The sequence below is a fragment of the Haplochromis burtoni genome, unplaced genomic scaffold (assembly GCF_018398535.1).
Source record: "Haplochromis burtoni strain Fernald_Lab_line unplaced genomic scaffold, NCSU_Asbu1 Contig_787, whole genome shotgun sequence".
NCBI lineage: Eukaryota > Metazoa > Chordata > Actinopteri > Cichliformes > Cichlidae > Haplochromis > Haplochromis burtoni.
Window position 1 is genome coordinate 127,294 of NW_024583148.1, and position 19,636 is coordinate 146,929.

The 19,636-nt window shown below is 39.5% G+C and overlaps 2 protein-coding genes across 2 annotated transcripts; one reads left to right on the top strand and one right to left on the bottom strand.

The window, feature by feature from the left end:
- Positions 1–2,253: 2,253 nt before the first annotated feature.
- cldn15la (claudin 15-like a) lies at positions 2,254–6,720 on the bottom strand. The gene is made up of 5 exons (XM_005950553.3): positions 6,283–6,720; positions 4,331–4,495; positions 3,113–3,194; positions 2,701–2,808; positions 2,254–2,592 (listed from the first exon to the last, which is right to left on the bottom strand). Exons 1-5 carry the CDS (start codon positions 6,497–6,499, stop codon positions 2,514–2,516), a joined length of 651 nt encoding a protein of 216 aa, XP_005950615.1. The 5' UTR covers positions 6,500–6,720; the 3' UTR covers positions 2,254–2,513.
- A 3,205-nt stretch (positions 6,721–9,925) lies between these two features.
- crfb16 (cytokine receptor family member B16) lies at positions 9,926–18,001 on the top strand. The gene is made up of 8 exons (XM_005950554.3): positions 9,926–10,105; positions 10,184–10,311; positions 13,307–13,433; positions 15,392–15,582; positions 15,806–15,930; positions 16,312–16,459; positions 17,093–17,247; positions 17,536–18,001. The coding sequence occupies exons 2-8, from the start codon at positions 10,260–10,262 to the stop codon at positions 17,662–17,664; spliced, it is 927 nt and encodes a 308-aa protein (XP_005950616.1). The 5' UTR covers positions 9,926–10,105; positions 10,184–10,259; the 3' UTR covers positions 17,665–18,001.
- Positions 18,002–19,636: the final 1,635 nt, after the last annotated feature.

The following is a 19,636-nucleotide window of genomic DNA, read 5'->3' on the forward strand; positions in this document are numbered from 1 at the left end:
AGAAGTTTTCTCAGACAAAATATTTCTGCATGCACTGAGTTATACATAATAATTACATGTATATTGATAATTTAAGCCTCTGGCACAAAGGCTCAGATCTCAAACTGCTACAAGGAGCTGCGCCACAGAGAAACTCAAAATAATTAAGAGACACAATAAAACCAGAAATAGAAAAAAGCACAAACACACATAATCTGAGTCCTCAGGATTCCCTGGATGATTGAACATGCATCATTGTCTAGTGCAGACCTTCCCAAAGTGTGGGGCCCGCCCCCTAGCGGGGGCGCAGAGCCATTGCAGGGGGCGCGGTATAAAAATGGGGGAGGGGACAAAATGCTTGGACACTGCTAGCACGGGTGTCCACAGAAACGCAAAGCAGGAGACGAAGCATCACTGAATATGTTTCCAAACCAACTTCATTCTAAGCCAAAGACCAGAAAATATGGTGAAGCAAATCTGCCCTTTGGCTTCACCTGCACAAGTGCTGAGGTAGGTCTCCCTGCAGGAATAGTTTCCCCTCCATCAGAGCAGCGCTGGGCTGTTCAAATCACTGACAAACAGGATCCCACAGCTGTTTATGTTTTTAAACCCATTTTGCACAGAGAGGCATTATTTGAAATATGTATTGACAGCAATGTTGAATATTATATAATATTCAACATTATTACACATGAAAAAAAACAACTACAGTAAAATAATGACACTGTGACGCCTCTGCCTTTGTAAATAGAGGGACAGTAACTGCGTGTAAAACCTGCAGACAGTCAGATTAACAGTATTTCGTCTCTATCTGCCATTCTGCAATTCATCGCATGTAAACAATAACGTGGCGCACATCCTGACGTGTAAAAGGGCGCATACCTTTGACGTTGTGTGATGAACTCTGTATTCCTCGTCCACACGTAAACGCAAAAAAGGAGTTTTAAAAATCTCCATTTTCGGTGATTCGAAACACCGTTTACATGTGGACGAAACAGCTGCGTGTTCAAAACTACCCGTGTAGGTGTGGACGCAGCGTAAAAGACTTAGTAGTTTATTTTATTACTGCCTGTAATTTATTGCAGATTACTTGTATTTGCTTAATTGTTTACTAAATGTTTGAGGTGTGAAAGAAACCGCAATGGAGCAAAATATGAGTGTGTGTGGTTGGAGGATGTTAGTGCACGTGCCCGCGAGGGGGGGGGGGGCGCGAACATTTTTCTTGTAAAACAAAGGGGGGCCCAGCAAAAAAAGATTGGGAGCCACTGGTGTAATGTAACATGTGGCTGGATACAACAAGCTTCACCGTAGCAGTGAAGGTGCAGTTTTTCTCTATGAATAAATGTTTCTGTCGTAAATGAAAGACGTGTGTGAGCATGATTTAAAATGTAAACAATGTGTAAAATTACAGGAAAGGAGAAAGTTTCACAAAATTAATCCACAAACAATTCTTGTTGTTTCTTAGTTCAGACCAACGATGAAACAAACAAACTTATACAGACGATGATAAAAAAAACTGGAACTTTTCTGCCATTTAAATGTTTATTTATGATTTATGACTTTATGATCTTTAACAGAAGGAGAAGCTGCAAAACTTTAACAATACAATCCAGAGTCCGAATTTAATGCACTCCAGGATGTTATTGGCTTAAAAACTGCTGGAGCTGCCATCGTATTAGTGTCCATTAGACACTTCATTACAGGCAACCTCATTAACAATGTCTGCTTTAATAAACACATTTGGCTTCAACATTAGGACTTCATTAAGCAGCTGGTGGAAAAGCTCCATGTAACACTGCTGTGAGCATCATTTAACTCAAACAGTAATATACAATTTTACACAAATTGCACCTTTAACTGTCCTTTTGTCTTCTGGAGGATTGTTTACTTTCAAAATGATTAAAATCACATTTAAGAAGCACAAAAGGCAAATTCAGCAACAAAAGAGATGAGAAAGCAATGAAAAAAGAACACAAACAGAAGCAAAACTAGTACAAAACGCATCTCATGAACATGACAACTGGTTTAGATTAATTGCATTTTTACAGTTTTCTCTGTGTTTTTATAATTACTGGTGAATTTACTGACAAATCAGAGGATTTTCAGGAAGTCCGTTTATAGAGGTGAGATGTACCTGTCAGGATTCATATCTGAATATTTTAAAATACCAAATAAATATACAGTACATGAATGTTTGTATAGAAAAGCCACATCCATGCAGAAGATCTGCATTCAATATGAGTATTGTGGTTAAAAAATAGCACAACACCTCAATTTCTTATGTAATACAAACTTTATTCCGATAAAAACAAACTGCACACAGGGTTTCCAGAATCACAAACAGTTGTATCGATCAATATAATCTGTAAATCTTTGTGATTTCTTTAAGATTTAAGATTTTCTTTCAAACACAAGTTAGAAAAAATGACAGAAAAACACAGAACGCTGGTCTGAGTATCAGGTGCAGACAGACAGTACTGCATGGTCGTGTTGTTATGACATCGTGGGGACCATCCAAAGCACAAAGTTTGCATTTAGACGTAAGCTTTGGCGTCTGGTTCTGATTTGGCTGTGGGCGTGTACACCTTCTGTGGTGCATTTCCATAATAACCGCTGCAAAACAAGAAATACAAAGTCAGACAGATTCTCAAAGCAGCAACATCCCCGGACTGGAACAACTGAAAATGTCAAGAGCTCAACAATAAAAAGTAACGTGTTTACCTTTTCTTCACCGACGCTCTCTTACACGCCGAGCAGAGAAAAGCTCCGCCCAGCATGGCCAGACAGGCTCCAGCCCATCCCATGTAGAGGCCGGTGCCGAGCTCGAACCTGGAAATGACGTGAGAATTATTAACAGACAGAAATCAGCTTAAACGTAAGTTTCAGGCAGAAAACGCTCAGATTTACTTGTTTTACTTACATTTAAAATGCAAAAAAGATCAAATATAACAAAATAAAATCAGATTAAATTAACATTTAAAGCTGTGTCATATTAGTTTATAGCATCAAAAACAAATTTATTAATGGAGGAATTAAAAAAGGACTCAGCTGTCCCTTAATGGCAATCATCGTTTCTTTTTAACTCTGGTATTTCTCGTGAGATCAAAATTCAGCATCTGTGTGGTGAACGTACTTCATTCCACCGTAGAACGGATCGTTGAAGTCATTCACCACTCTGGCTGCGTACCAGGAAGCAGCTACCAGGCAGCAAAGACCTGCAGACACAAGCACAAAGTATTACAGCCTCACTTCCTTTCTTTCTTCGTCTCTTTCCACCACCTGTGAGTGCACTCACAGCATCGCATCACCAGTTCTTACTAAAAAATGTTTCTGTTTCACTTTACTTTTGTTTCGTTTCCACCACACAGCATGTTTTATTTTGTACTTTCAATGTCTTTTTATTATTTTTATACCTCTGACTCAACACTTCCTACAAATATAACATTCAATAAACACTCAGTTTACCTCTTTTAAATTTGAGTTTGATGAGTGTTTTATTGAAGGCTCTTCACTTTGCCAATGGACGACTGTAAGGTGACAGTTCCTACGTTTGATTGGTGTTATATATAAAAAAACACAAACGTGAATCAATAAACTTTAACTACACAAGAGGGGAAAAAGAGGAAGGAGCTTGGCTTTAATCCTGGGAGAGAACCGAGCATGAAAACATCATCTCATGCTGCAAAAACCATTTGTGCTTTAACCCTACACGGGGATCGTATGAGGGCCTCCACGTGTCTGTGTTACTCAAGAGGATCCTTTTTATTTTGGTCCTTTTCTTAATGCATTATCTAATAAATAGCACGGTGCACTTCGTTATACTGACAGCTCATCCAAAAAGTCTGTGCTCCAGTTTTACTGAGTAAAACTAGGATCTAACTTGTGTGTTTTTCAGCACTAATCTGCAAATATCTGCTTAGTTGGAGAACAACATGGAGAGAAATGCTCCAGGTTTGCAGACTGTGCAAACACGTCATGTCAGTTTTGCTCAGGCAGAATCATTTCTTTGATATATCTGTAAATGCATCCAGTGAACAAATGAAGAAACTTCACTGAAACAAAAGAAAGAAAGAAGAACAAAAAACTTGCAGAGCTTCCAACTTCCAACATCTGTAATACATCAATATATAACAATCCACAATAACTCTGTTGAGCTTGGAAAGAAAAACATTGAATGCAAAAATATCCAAATATCGAAAACTTATGATAGTATTTTGTATTTTGTAGTAAATTTCTGAGTGTCTTAATAATAGAAAATCAATTAACCTTTTCTTGACTTTCTCTTCAGACAAAGTTTTCTGTGTTAGTGTTTGCAGCATGTGAAGTGACAGAGATGAACCGTCACACTCACCGGCCAGGATGCTCAGGATTCCTCCAATGGTGGCGATCTTGGCCTTGGATTGTTCAGTCTTTGAGCCGATCTTGATGCACTTGAGTCCAAGCAGAGCGACAATCATGGAGCCGAGGCCGAACAGCAGACAGATGATCATCAGGGCACGACAGGCCTGTACATGGACTGCAGACACAGAAAGAAGTCATTAATTATTTTTACATACTTACTCGGGGTTTGTGGGTAATTGTGTAATTCACATAGAAACAGAGCCTCTGCAGCCCTGTTCATGGAAAACACACCCAGCAAGTTACAAACAGATGATCAGTTTTGTGTAAACACAAAGAAACTGAGCGCTTGATGGGAACTTTTTCAGTGACAGGTTTGTCCTTTGAGTTCTTTCTGTTCATCCCCCTGTTATTACCTATTGTGCTGTGTGACAAAACCTGATCTAGACTCGTTGGAATCAATAAATAATTTATTCTGAAACCTGTTTTTTTGTTTTATTTTATATGTGAACATAGTTTTCATGCAAAACAAAGTGAGGCGAGCTGTAATCAAACCTTAAATGTCAAAAAGAACGAAAAATACTCCAGCCGGTGACATAAATCCCAGTAAAACCAGTCCTAACTTCCCTTGACTCTTTATTTTAAATGTAATATAAAACAAACAGGGAAATAACTACCTGTGCAAAGGTAAATATATATATATAAATATATAACCACCTGTTACTGTAAAACTCATTTATATGTTTACATCTTTATTAAACGTTTATTAAAAATACACAAAAGCTAAACTGTTTCAGGAAAAGGAGGAACTGGCTGTAACATTAGGTGTGTATTTGTGTGTTTTACAGCTGCTGCAGTCATTTATTAACCAGATGACCTCTGCTGATCATTAGAAACAACTACCACACCTCTTTATGAGCTTCAGGGAATTTCAGGAGCAATGGTAGGTAAGCTGGTAGGAGTCACACCGAGTAATGATGATGAGTTTGGTTTCAACAGCCATTTAAACTCAGACAGGTACATAAATATATGACACTAAACACCTTTATAACACCAGTTATGTGGACAAGCTTTCTAAAGACGTTCAAAACTCTCAAAGATTGTAACTTTGAATCTTTTATACTGGAGTATTTCATTAGAGCCTCAATTGCAGGAGGAAACCTGGCGTCTCTTTACGTCACTATGTAGGAAAAAGTGTCGAGAGATTTGATGAGTTTTAAAAATACAAAAAACCATCAAAAATAAGCCTCCAGTCTGCTTTTAGAGATAAACCTGCTGAACCCACATTAAGGTCCAAGTAAAGTAAAGAATGAAGAAACATGCTGAGCTGTTTGTTTGGGGGTTTTTAAGTTTCTTTGTTTCTGCCCATTTTGCTTTCAACAGAGAAAACTCAAGATGGCGTCCAAAAACTATCCTTGTATAACAATTACTGAGAAAAAGTCAACATAACACAATCCAACAATAACCTTTATTGACCAAGCTAAGATTTCTCTGACGATTTATAACAAACATTTTAATAAGAATCTATTTTCCTTTTTACTTTAGGCGGGAAACATCGGGCTGTAAAACCGGCAGCAACCTTTGGACGACAAATTCTGAAATGCTGCCACGCGACACGCTGGCCTATTTTCTAAACAGGCAGTATGACAAGGTTTCAAAGAGCTTTACAGAGATACGACACCTTTATAGCTTTATGAGAGAAACTAAACTGTTTGTCTGGTGGGGCCTAAAAGCTCTGAGCACATCCTGTTTCCTGGGACACGATTGGTCAACAGTTTAACAAGTTTTTTTTATTCTGTTTGCTCATCTCCTGTTCTGCTTTTCATAGACACTAATGCTGCTTTTAAAGCAAAATATAATGATGTCATAAAATAACATTATTTTGTTATCGGGTTTGATCAGAGTGTCTGACATCGACTCTCAGCTTGAGATAAGTAACAGGAGGACTTGAGTGTCTGGTCTTACCGGGGAGGGACAGCATCGATTCAAAGTCCCGGCATTCGGCGATTCCCGCGCTGTTCTCAGCACAGGCGTGCCACAAGTTTTCAAACTGCCTCTGAGAGATGATCACGCTGCCGGACACGGTGGAAACCTTCCAGTAGTCGTTAACCAGCGCCGAACCGTTAACCAGCCAGCTGATTATGCACATGATGAACCCGACCGCTTCCACTGCTGTCGACATGATTACAGATGTTTCCACAAAAATTACTTAAAAAAAACACAGCAACTCTCCCCAAAAAATCCAGCGACCACAAATAGCCTAACAACAGCAACGTTCACAAGAGCATTAACAGGGAGTAACTCTGTCCTCTAAGCTGAAGCCTTCAGGTAGTCAGGAACAGGTGGAGGTGATGGAGGCTCTGGTGTCGCTCTTTCAGTTACGTCCTGTTAATCTGACATCTGGTGCTCCAGCACAGGGACTTTACTCTAACAGGGGCCATAAACTGCAGGGCCACTCCTTCTGTTCCCCCTGACCACACACCAATCGATGACAATGATAGATAATGTAGCCGAGTCTTCAGCCACACCTGAGTCACAATGATCCACAGGTTTTTATTATTTTGAGAGGGTTTGTGTTCTGCAGAGGACACTGGGTATTCTTACTTGGGTCCTGGAGCTTTCGATTATTTTCTTTTTCTTTAAAATGCAAAAAGTTGTGGATGAGTTGCGGCAACGTTGCACAGCCTACAATATTGGAGGTTATTTTATTAGCAGATCACATGTAGGGTAATGTGCTTCTTTACAAGCATATTTTAAAATTAATTGATGAACTGCTGCTGTGAGCGTGCCACAGGAAATAGAAATGTAGAAATGATCCAGCATTTTGTACTTTCAGTTTGCTCATCTGGATGTCAGTTTGTTTTTCAATGAGTTTTGTTTTGATGCTTTATTAGTAACACAAGTTTTACAAGATAAAATATATCAGTAAATATCCTATTTGTGAATTTTGAGGTATCTCAGATTCAGTGTTCATATTATCAGTAATCACAGATCTGTGTCCAATTTAAAATTCCTGTCAAAGAATTTCAATAAAGAAGTGAAATAAAGAAAGTGAGACTGAGTGAAGTCAGTTATCGAGCAGCTGTTATTGCTTTGAAACCGAGTTCCCCACATGCCTGCTCAACGTCACCTCCACCAGCTGTTTTATTGTGTGGCTCTGACCTAACCTGTGCTGGAGGGAAGTGAAACTATGCCACTTCATCTGTTCTTAAAATCCTTCACCACACTGAACCCTAAACTGAAGTTCATACTTGACAAACTTCATCAGTAAAGCAGGTGCTCTCTGGTTTCTGGTCGATGAGAACAGGAGAGGAACAGAAACGTCCCGGTTGCACTGCTGAGTCAGCTAAACAAGAGAAGTGTACCAGAGTCGCCTGCCGTGCCTACTAATGACATAATCTTCACTGAAACCATCGTGAGCCACGCAGTGTAACCACCAGAAATATTATTCTCTATATTTCTTTAACATTTAATTCGCTAATCTTCCTGATTAAACATATTTTGTAACACTAACTACACGAGAAAGCAATAGAAACATACTTGATGCAATTAGCTTTGAAAGGTTTGTGTGTGAGTCATACGTGCTGATTTCAGGCTGCAGACGGCAGGTTAGCAGGTTGTATGAGATGCTCGAGGTTTTATAGTTTTATGGTTGACAACAGTTAATATTTGATCATCATGAGAGTCCAAAGTCTGACTTTTATAGTCTTTGTATCACCAGAGAGAAAAGAGACTGGCAAAAACAAACAGGTAAATCACGAACATGGTGCACAACATTTAACATAAGGGAAAAAACTGTTACACACCCAGATACACACATTGAATGTCCTTATTTTTAAATGAACAATAACATTTGCAGAAGTTGCTTTTACAGTTAAATGGACATCTATGCAAAACCGCTCCTGCTGTGAAGAAGCAGGTCAGCTTATCAGTTCTTCAGTTTGTAAAGCTCTTATTCATCTCCTTTTCTGCCCTTCCTCGGCCATGATGCTCTATATCTCAACTCGTCACACAGTGTACAAAACGTTAATCACATTTTAATGCATTTCATGCACGAGAACCATTTTTCAACATGCACTGAAGCCCCTCAGCACGTCGAAGACACGCCATGAGACAACAGCCTGTGAGTTAGCCTGTTAGTTTCAGGCAACTAATTGCATCACATCAGGTCTAACTGCAAATGCACAACATCACAGGGATAAGGTCCAAACTACAACCACGGGACAGTTATTAAAATGAATGTATGAGAGGAGCGCCCGACTGTACATTCAGCCTTAATTAGGCTGAATGTAGCCTTAACTACTTAATTAATTGGTAGTTTTAAACACTTATAACGGTATTTTGAAAAGAATGGATAAGTCACAACAAAGTCACCATATTATTTTTTTAAAAGGCCTTTCAGGAAAATTAAATTGGTGTGATTTAGAAATATGATCACTCGACAATAAAACAAAGCTCGTATGACTCGTGACCTACATTTGCAGTGCTTTTGCTCCTTCCTGCCTGTGGGTGGTGCTGTTCATCCAGTTCTTTGTTTTAAGTTATCCGAGCTCTAAGCTGCAGTCACCAAATCCAAACAGACGATCCTGTGAGCAAATGTTTTGGCTCTGAAAGAACAAGATGAGCAGCTGTGTAAATATTGCAGATGTCTTCTTTAAAACCCTGCAGGGCTGTGAAGCATCTTCATTTGTGCCTTTTGCTTTTTGTTTTGGCTTCAGCACTTGTTGTTTCTTCTTCAGTCACCTTTCCTCACTCATCATGTGGTTGTACACCTCTCTGCATTCAGTCAGTAGTTATTATTCATCTCTGGCTTTCTACTGCAGCATGTCTTTTGAAAAATATTAGACAATGATACCTCGAGTAAATCAAAGTACAGCATTTCCAGAGATATCCAGACCTACTTGGCCCTTTGTCGCCACCCTTATGTTGCCACCATCCCTCATTAGCTCCTGTGTGTATTTAAAGGCTTCTGTTTGGCTGTGTTCTTTGATTGTGTTGTGTTGTCTTCTGCTTGTTTGACTCCCTGCATGTGTCTCGTTGCATTTTTATCTCTTTGCATTTTTGGTCTCTGCTTTGGATTCATGCTCAGGCTTGCTTCTTATTGGCTGGACTTCAGCCTTGTCATCTTGCATTTTGGCCATAACTCTTTTAGTGTGTCCCCCTCTGCACACCACCAGACGCTGAGGTGACACAGCATCTGGATGAAGTGAACGAGTGGATAAAATGTATTCCAGGAGAGATTAGGAGTGTGATTGTTATCTTTGTCACTTTAGCCCAGATTGTATCTGAGGATGTTACTTAAATTCATTTCTAAAATGCTGGTGTCAGGGCTGCTTATCTGCTTACTCACTATGTGGACTGAACAGAAAATAAGATCATGTTGTACATTTAAAATCTGATCTCAGAAACCGGCTGGTGTGTCAATCAGACACTTGTTTGCACTGGACAAGCAGCACTATGTACTGACTGTGTTAATACTGATAACAATCAGCGTTGATGATCTTTGTTTGTGTTACAGAAGCTCAACAGGCGTGTTATGAGTTAAGCCAGTAATTTACTGTTGACAGCTGTGCGCCTTGAGGGAAATCATAACAGGTCAGACCGGATCTCCAAATACACCCTCAGCATCCGGACACACTAGCTCCTCTCTGCAGGTCAGAGAAGAGCCGAGTTACAGAGAGACGAAAGACGCTTCTTACGAGTTTGAAAGAGGAGTTTGGCAGAAAGACGATAGACGAACTGAAACCTGTGATTTCACTGTGATCTTCCAATTGTCTTCAAGACCTGAGTGAGCACAGAAGGAGCTGGGTTATTTTGACAGAGATCTGGATTTTTAATCTCATATTAACGATCCGCCTGTGTGCAGGTACCTGCTCAGATTTGGCTATGAAGGAACCGACGGGCTCATTTCTCCCTCTGGTCTGGAGATAAGTGCTGCAGTCATGACTGTCAGTCTCCTGCTGCTGCTGATGACCCTGCTGAATTTCACAAATGGTGAGTTTACATTCAGCTGACACAGAGACCTGTCTGAGCCCAACACGCAATCACACGAAGGCTCTGCAGCATTAGGTGCTGTTCACACAAGATCAGCTAACAGGCTGGAAAATCCTCCAGGAGGGAGTCTGGCTGCTGCTTTACCAGGATTTGTTTTTGAATGGGATGGTTTATGGAGAGTCCACACACACACACACACACACACACACACACACACACACACACACACACACACACAAATAAATCTGGATACTTGATTAAAAAATTGTAGTTTATAAAACTGTTGTAGAAAACATTAAAACATTAAAAGGTTAAAAACCATATACCACTTAGGTTCTAAAGTTATAGTAGTCTGTGTGCAAACACACACACATTGTTGTGGTAACGGCATCATAATTACTAAGTTATTAATGGATATGTCAACTTCATGTTTCAGCTGGAAATGATTTCGCTTACTTATAAATGTGTCTATTCTTATCTGTATTAACACAACGTGATATATTTTTAAATCTGTAGAATAAGAAGTAATTACCAGCGGAGGTCAGTCGTATCTCTGTGACCTCCCTGTGAACCCCGTGAAGGTGCAGAAGCAGTTATGGTGTGCGCTCCACACACACATGAAACAGGAGTTTGTGTGATTGTTATAGCTGCCAGCTCGAATAATAAACAGTAACTTATTTACGCTGCACAAACTTTTAACTACGACTACTTATGTCTGTTTTTTTCTTTATTTTCTTTTATTAAACTTAATATGTGGCAGAATAAAACTGAACGGAAAACTCTGACATTATCTGATAATGTTGAAGCTGCTGTGGGTGTAACACTGCATTATGTTATAATAGCCCTGAAATGTTTTAAAGAAGCTTTCATTGAGTGTAATGGAAAGTCATAGCTTTATGCCTTTTATTGTTACATTTTAATTAGTTGAGCTGTTGCAGATGAACAAGCTCGGCTGCACCGGTGATGTCTCGGCACAACACGACTGAAGGAATCTGTGTTATCTCATGTTTGTTGAGTGAAAGCCAAGTGAGCAGTTAAAGCTATAGAGAGCATCATCATCATCATCTTTATTCATAAAGAACTTTAAAACGACTGTATGCATAAAGTGCATGAGTACAGATGAGTATGATTAGTCATGTAAATAAATACTAAACATCAAAAATTATTGGAGGTCTTCTAGTAAAATCTATCACAGATGAAGAATCTAATAATTGCGTTAAAAATGCACCTAAAGGCGTCAACGGGGCAAACACAGCAGACAGATCCAGGTTCAGGGAGTCGACTTATTTGAGGTGAAGTCATGTAAACAGCAGCAGTGTCACACACACGTCAGCCTAAGCCACCACAAAATTACTCAGATTTATAGATTTATTTATATTAAATACTTACAGCCCATATTCGTTTCCTCCCCCCTAAAAAATTTGGAAAATAGAAAATACATCAGTAATATAAAAGTGACACCAACACAAGAAAGTCCACTGCAGATCTTACATAAGTGTAAGTGGACTCTTGTATCAGACACTGGATTCTTGTACGCCACAGTCACTGAAGGAGGAACATCAGCTTCATTAGTATCCAGTCTGACATCCAGTAGATCTTAAAAATATTAATTCAAGCCTTTTGAATAAGTGTAACTTTTACAATAGTTATTTTTTAATGTTGTTTTCATCACATCTACCAACTAATAATACAGTTAATTTGACCATAAATGAAAATGATTGAGTTTCCTTTTCTCCTTTTCTTCACTGAACCCCGCTTTGAAAAGACCAACCTGCCTTATTTAAGATAAGATAGAACTTTATTAATCCCTCGGGTGGGTTCCTCTGGGAAATTCGATTTCCAAAAAAGCACAGCACCATCAGAAGTTACAGAGTTACAGAATATTATATATATACACACACACACACACATATATATAATACAGAGACAATATAAAAAAAATATACGAAGGGGATAAATAGAATAAATAGGAATAAAAAATAAAAAATAAAAAATAAAAAATAAAAAATAAAAAATAAAAAATAAAAATACAAGTGAATATTTCCCCTCATCCTGACGTCTGTGGAGCCAATGCAGACAGTCGCTCTGTCACGTACATGCAAGCAAAGCCGAGACGAGTGTGCTTTGCTCAGAACTCATGGATGCTCCTCAAAGTACTGATCATTACTATCCCTGCTATACCCGTGTAGAGCTGTACACTCTCACCTGGGCTCAGCAAGCCAAGTGAAGTAAAAACTGACATGCATGACATTTATGAACTTTGGGGGCTTTTCTTTATTATTTTGGGCTTTTTGAAACTTTACTTAATGATAACAATTTATAATGAATGCATTTAAAAATAGATACATTTTCCAAAATGAAGAACAAATATTATGTCTTAATGTCAAAAACCTCTATTTGTTATGCTGCAGCTGAACTGGAGTCGGTTTTACTATAATACCATTTGGTGCCAAAAGATGGTTTAGTGACTGCAGTTTAACTTGTTGCAGTGGGAGGTCAGTGGCAATAGTAACTACCAGTAAGAAGGAAACACCGATAGCTTGAGCACAGTCAGTGCAGCAATGCAGCGAATATGGACGTTCAGCAAGTTATGACTCATGCTGGGCTTTAGCATCAAGTTATGGCATTACTGCATTTTTCAGTGCAGGATGTTTTGAGGCACACGGTTAAGGCCAGATATCTTTTTCCCAAACTAAATGAAACCAATCAGAAAACTGGAAACACAAGTGCAAAACACAAAGTGAACCTTCTGACTAATAAGTCAGTGTGTGTAACGATGAGATGCAGGCAAACAGTATTAGATTAGATTGGGTTTATACGTGTCTGCAGCTGGAGCTTCAATTTCCTTTTTTAATATCCATCTGATGTTTTGATTAGTCATATGGCACCAGAGGATATCAGGACGTGTTCTGCTCATATTAAATTTGACTTAATATTACATTTTTTATGATACCTGATTTATAACATTCGATCTGACATTTTACTGTGCCTGCAGATGTTTGGACGCTACCGGCTCCTGGCAGTGTTTTCATGGAGTCTGTCGACATGAGACACATGCTGAGGTGGCCCCCCCTGCAGGCTTCATGCAACACTACACTTCTGTACTCTGTCCAGTATCAGGGGTAAGTATTGTAAAAAATGCTGATCAAATATTTGCTTACACTAGTCCCCAACAGAACATCCATATTGAATGATCCATATTAAAAAGTCATACACAAAACAAACTGATGATGACTTTTAAAAATATGAATTTTAGTAAGAACAGTTTGGAGCTCAAAGTCGACCTCATCCTGTAGCTCAATACAGAGAGATCACTTTAAAGACTTGAAACATGGTTTATTGAGGCAGAGTTTGGGGATTAGACTCCGATGAGACATCACGGCAGTCAGAATTCCACGGTGAGAGGATTTAGGACAGGACGCCGCAGAGTGTAGATGCAGGTGGTGGTGAAGATGAAGACTGAGGCTTGGATGGAGCTCTGACTGAGGTGTCTGTGAGGTGGAGATGGAGAGGAGGTGGGTTGAATGAATGAAGGCCTAAAAGCGGGACTGAGAGCACAGATTTAAACTACGCAGAGTAGAGGCTGATTGAACATAAAGGCGAGCAAGAAGACTGAGAGCCGACAAACAGCACCGACTCTCGTGTCTTTGCTGCAAACTGACAAACACAGAAATGACCAACAGGGTTTATTGCATGTTTGTATTTGTATACAACGACAGCTAAAACTAAATGATCCTGACAGGGAGACATTGTTCTTGATGTAATTCTAACCATGTGACCTAAAACAACAGGAGCAAAGAATGATCAGCAGGTCCGTCTGTGTTCAGAGCTGGACGGAAGTGTTTTTGCTTAGTGCTTTATTCTAGTGATTACAGCCTCAGTTTGTTCTAAGTCACCTGAGTGTAAGCCACAAAGATTACAGCTGTTCAGTCAGTAACAGTTTCATAACTGAGAGAATTTCAGTGTCTTTTCTCACTGCAACACAAGAGAGACGTCTAAAAAACACCTTTAAATTAACGAGTAAATAACTTCCAACAAATCACTAACAGTGAGATCATAAGACCTGTTCTAAAAACTCTCACCTGTGGTTCCACCCTCTTTTTCTGCTTTGGAGGCGTAGCAGCAGTGTAAGACCTGGCTATGGGTGTAAGGCTCGGGTATGGGTGTATGCACCCCAACAGTGAAAGCACACAGATGCATGCAGATGCAATGATGTTTATAAAGTTTTACAACCATAAACTTAATTACTCCTCTGCTTTTTATTATAAATATTTAAAGACAAAAATCATCCTGATGTAAAAGCTTTATGAGCTCACACCAAAACCTAACGATAGACAGGCTCAGCCACACCTCTGATCCTCTGATAAATGTCATAAATGCCACCAAACAGGTTGACTCTGAATCCTGAGTCATTGCTGTGCTAAATCTTCAGTGATGTGCAATAAACAACAAATGCAATGAGGACTGCTGCGTGTGTGGTGGAGGAGGTGGAGTCGTGCAGAGGTGTATTTTAAAAGGATTAAATGTGAATAGTTTCAAACTCCTTTAAATGAAGCTAATAAAAACAGCTTTATCAAAATTACCCAGCGAGTAGCAGGAGGGGAATCACTGAGGCAGGAAAGACATGAACAGTGACACTCAAAGAAGCTGTTACACTGCAGAGAGTCTGTTGGTTGTATTTGCTCAGACCTACGTTCCTCCTCAGCTCCAGCACCATAGTTTTCTTGAGAAGAATCTATTATTACCTCACTGTAGCTTCTCAGAAAGAGGAAGAAAGTTCAACCACAGGAGACAATGAGCTCACACAGTCGACATCATGTTTAGCATCTAAAGATGGTAAATGGACTGATTCTTATATCGCTTCTACTCAAAGCTCTGTAAACAACAGATTAACAAAATATGGAGATTAAAAACGGGGATAATTGGACTGAAATGCAACAGCTGGTCACAAATATGACTAAATGATCCATAAAGTGCTGGATGAAGAAATACGACTGTTATATGAACTTTTAGAGTCTCTGTTCTGTTCCCAAGAAATATCTAAAAGGAAACTAAAACTTTCTGTGCTCGACGTCCGCAGAGAGTTTGAGCTGGAGCATCAGAACGGCAGGTGGATGGAGGCTCCGGGGTGCCAGCGGATCACGCTCAGTCACTGTGACCTGACCTCTGACCTGGGATCAGACTCTGACTACAACATCCGGGTCAGAGCGCATTGCGGCTCGCAGCGCTCCGCCTGGACCAAACTCAGCCCTCCCTTCAATAGGAGACAAAGTAAGACAAGAGCTGACAGCTCCGTCTGTTTTACGGCTGATGTTCGGTGTGTTTATGGATGTTTGTCTTCAGCTGAGACGTATCGTCAGGCAGGAAGAGAAAGTCAGGCTCTAAAGGAAAGAAAGAGGCCTTGGTTTATCTGATAGAGAGTAAATGTGCAGAAAAGTCCATTTGAATTTTTGAATTTTTAAACGAAGTAATAAAGAGTGATTCCTGTGTGCAGCCAAGCTGTCGGTACCAAAGATGACAGTGACGTCAGCAGGCGACGCCCTCCAGGTGTCGTTTGAGACTCTTCCTCTGACGTCAACCGTCGATGTGACCGTTTGGAAAAAAGGCGAAAAGCTGCAGGTCGTTATTTGATCTCCTTTTCTCTTTATTTCTAGTTCATGTTTTCATTCTTGCATTTGCTCCTTTCTTTTCTTTACCTTGATTATTTATTTTCGTTGAGATTGTGATTCCTTTCCTTGTTTCTGTTTTTTTTCTTTTTTCTTTCCGCCTGTCCTTCCATTTCTTTTAATCCACCTTTATTCTCACATTTTCATGTTTTCTCCCCCACACTCTTGCTTTTTGTCCCCTTTTCTTACACTGTTTCTTTTTTCGTGTCTCCTCCTTTCTGACTTAATTTAACGACACAGCTTAAGTTTTGTTTTTTATGCATTTATTGTATCCTTTGTTTCATTGTTTAAAATAAAAAAAAACTCACATTTTCGTTATTTTGATCTCTTTTAGGCTGTCGTGTACTCGATGCCTGCTGAGGAAGAGGTGCTGCACATCGCCGCCCTGCAGGAGGGAGCAGTGTACTGCGTCACAGCGCAGACTGTGCTGAACTCAGGGTTTCGCAGCAACAGCACTGACACCCAGTGTGTGTCCATCATAGGTACAGGCGTAAACACACACACACTTCTTACTTTCCTAAAATGTTTTAACTTTGAACATGTTTCTAAATTACAATAAAATCTGTAGGTCGTGCTTAAATATCCTCCTAATTTAAAATATTTTCTTAGTTTCAGTTTCTCTTTTCATAATACCTGGTATTGCATTGAAGTTAAAACCTTCATCACTTTGCAAAAAAGCATTTAATAAAAGTCTTCCCTTTCCCAAAATAAATCCAAATTTAAAAAAAACATTCACAATTTTAGAAAAAGATCTTCACCATCAAACCCATTCTCTTATTCCACATGATCTGCCTATAAAGTCTTTGCTTCACAGAAACATCAAGATTTGTGCTTATAATTAAATTAAAATATGGAAGCTTAGTTTTGGAAACAGTGGCCCTTGTTTCCTCATCAATTATTCAAAATAATTAAATGTTCAATTAAAAAATATCTGAACATTAGAAGCAGAGAAAAAAACAATAAAATCCAGGAAGAACCCACACGCAGTACTAAAAGGTCTGAATCTAATTCTGATCTAATATCACTGAACAGACATTTTTTAAAGCCAGCATGTATGCAGTGAACTAAAAGAGCGCTCACGCTCACTGAGGTTTTGACTCCCGACTCATCTGCAGATCCAGATGCTCCTGCCTGGAAGACGCCGACCACCCTGACGGTGACGGTCATCATCACGGCGGGACTCCTGTTTGTTTTATTCTGGTCCATCGTTCACTGTCGTCCAGAAACCTGTAAAACACATTTCCATAAAGAGCCTCTGCCACAGTCTCTGGTCAGTGCTACCTCTCATCTACACAGACAGTGTAGACTAACCCTAACCCTCTGGTGTAAAAGATCTGAACCAGGAAGTCACAATTTATATCAGCAAACCTAACAGCAGCAGTACTTTAGCGCACCCTGCTGGTGAATTATTGTTTCTACCGAATATCTGACACCTAAATCATAAATACACATAGTAAAGAGTGTTACTGCACGTACTGACTAAGTTTGAGGTTCAGTGTGAAGTAAAATGATCTACTGCTTAGTGAAGTTTTCCATATCTTGGTCTGTTTTTCTACAGAGAGGTAATTGGGACATTCAAATCCCAATGAGCCCTCAGGAGAAGGAGCTTTGTGACCAGATGGTGATGGAGCCAAATCAAGCCTCATCACAGACTGATGCTGCACTGATAACCCACCAGGAAGACTAAACCAAGCTGAAACTCACTGAGAATCTACAGCAGGACAACAATGAAGTAACGTCGTGCTACAGTCCTGCAATATAGCTGTTGGAGGGTCACACGGAGCAGCACGCAACATTTGAATGGTCCATTTATGACCCACTGATCAGAGTTGGAGGTGGAACAAGAAGCCCCTGTGAGCCCCGACAAAGCTGACAAGTGTTTACATTCCCTGTTGACTTCTCTTCAGAAGAAAAAACTGGGTATTTGTGTGACTTTTAAAGCGCTACGGAGCCCACAGAAGGAGGTCAGGATTTATTCAAGATTCAAGCAGATCCACAGTGGTAGTAAACAAAGATGTAGGGGGGAAAAAACTTGGGAAATGAAGAGACATTTTAAGCATTACTGTTTAACTGCTGATTGTGAAACTGTTAAGCAAATGAACCATCACAGCTTTGATTGTGAAATGAAGCAGTAATGAATGAAGCAGGGATACAGGCTTCTTTTCACCGAGTACATTTAAGTACATTACTCAAGAAAATATATTTACCAAGATTAAAGATTACATTCTGTTTGAATTGAACCAGTATGAGCTTCTTACAAAGTCATCAGTCCAGCAGACCAACCAGAGAGGATTCACTACATGTGTCAGTCTATAAAATTCAGTTCAAAAGTTGTGAGCAACATGCTGCCTACAAATTAAACAAACCACCAGACCTGCAGTGGGAGCTCGGACTGACTTCATCAGCTTCTTAATATTTTGGTACTAAGAGTTGTTAATGCTCATTTTAGAGCAAGCTTTACAAATCTGTATTTAAAACTCTGGTGCCAGACTCTGTTCTTGTTATCTTACAGTGCTACCTCTTTAGTTCTTTTAGTGTGAAACTGCATGTGTTGATTTCTAGCTGGTGCTTTACGTTAACGTCGCCTTTGTTAACGTGTATAATTAAACTGCAGCGATGTGTACGAGATGCTGTCACATCACTGCTGAAAATGTGCTGTTAGGATGAAGTTATAATTAAAGCACATGCAGTGTGTCATGTTTTTGAAATAAGCTTGCTGTGATGGAGCAGATATTGTTGGGTTACAGCTAAACACTTACAGATGAGCATTGTTTATTTTCTGTAACCTTGGACCTGAGGGCTGAGCCATGAAGTCAGGTCAACATTGTCAGGCTTTCGTGGTATTTGTTGGCTCAACAAAACCTGAAACCTCAGTCAGAGAAAACCCGTATCAGAGAGGTCACACTCAGTTTCTGTGCTCCAGACTTTCTGCCTTTAGGAGAAACTCTATACCACACGTAGAGCGTGCTGTCGAGTAAACAACCAATGTGACAGAGATGATTTTAAACAAACGTTGAACGTTGATCTACTCTGGACCAAGAAATGAGCTCAGTGTACTTATTGTGGTCCATGCATGTGTATGTAATGTGAGGCATATAGTTTGACTGCTTTAGGCTTAAATCCTGCTGTAGAGCTATGTGTATATGTACATATACATGTTGTCATTGCAATGTTGATGTGTCATATATATATATATATATATATATATATATACATATTCAATGAGGTAAATTCATTGAATAAACGTGTTTGTGGATTATCAGCCTGTAAATCTTTTTACTAGGTGTTCTGCGCCTCTTGTTTTTGCCGTACTGGAGTTGTGATGGGTTTTAGCCTCCCTGCAGTCTGAATTGGATGGATGTGTGGATATGACACATTTTTGTTAAGGCCATGATAATATTTACTGTTTTAGGGAAAAAATAAATTAGATTGTGAGAAGCGTCTTCAGAGAGCTTCATTATTGCACTGTATAACCTATGAGGAAACTTACAGCAGGGCAATAGCCCATGTCAGGTATTATCATTGGAAACACTCTAGAAGATGAGTATTTATAGTTCTGCTTTGTCGTAAATTTGTGAAAATTGAATTATTGAAGTGAAGTGGAGAGAGAGAGACCCAAATGCAGGCACTGGCTTATGTGCAATGAGTGAGCTTTACTT

Bases quoted from the DNA above. Each gene is read 5' to 3' on its own strand.
- cldn15la (XM_005950553.3), bottom strand. From the start codon at position 6,499: ATGTCGACAGCAGTGGAAGCGGTCGGGTTCATCATGTGCATAATCAGC. The intron at 4,496-6,282 runs GTAAGACCAGAC...CTGTGTCTGCAG, and splicing joins ATCGATGCTGTCCCTCCCCG to TCCATGTACAGGCCTGTCGT. The intron at 3,195-4,330 runs GTGAGTGTGACG...TTGTGTCTGCAG, and splicing joins AATCCTGAGCATCCTGGCCG to GTCTTTGCTGCCTGGTAGCT.
- crfb16 (XM_005950554.3), top strand. From the start codon at position 10,260: ATGACTGTCAGTCTCCTGCTGCTGCTGATGACCCTGCTGAATTTCACA. The intron at 15,583-15,805 runs GTAAGACAAGAG...TCCTGTGTGCAG, and splicing joins TCCCTTCAATAGGAGACAAA to CCAAGCTGTCGGTACCAAAG. The intron at 16,460-17,092 runs GTACAGGCGTAA...ACTCATCTGCAG, and splicing joins CCAGTGTGTGTCCATCATAG to ATCCAGATGCTCCTGCCTGG.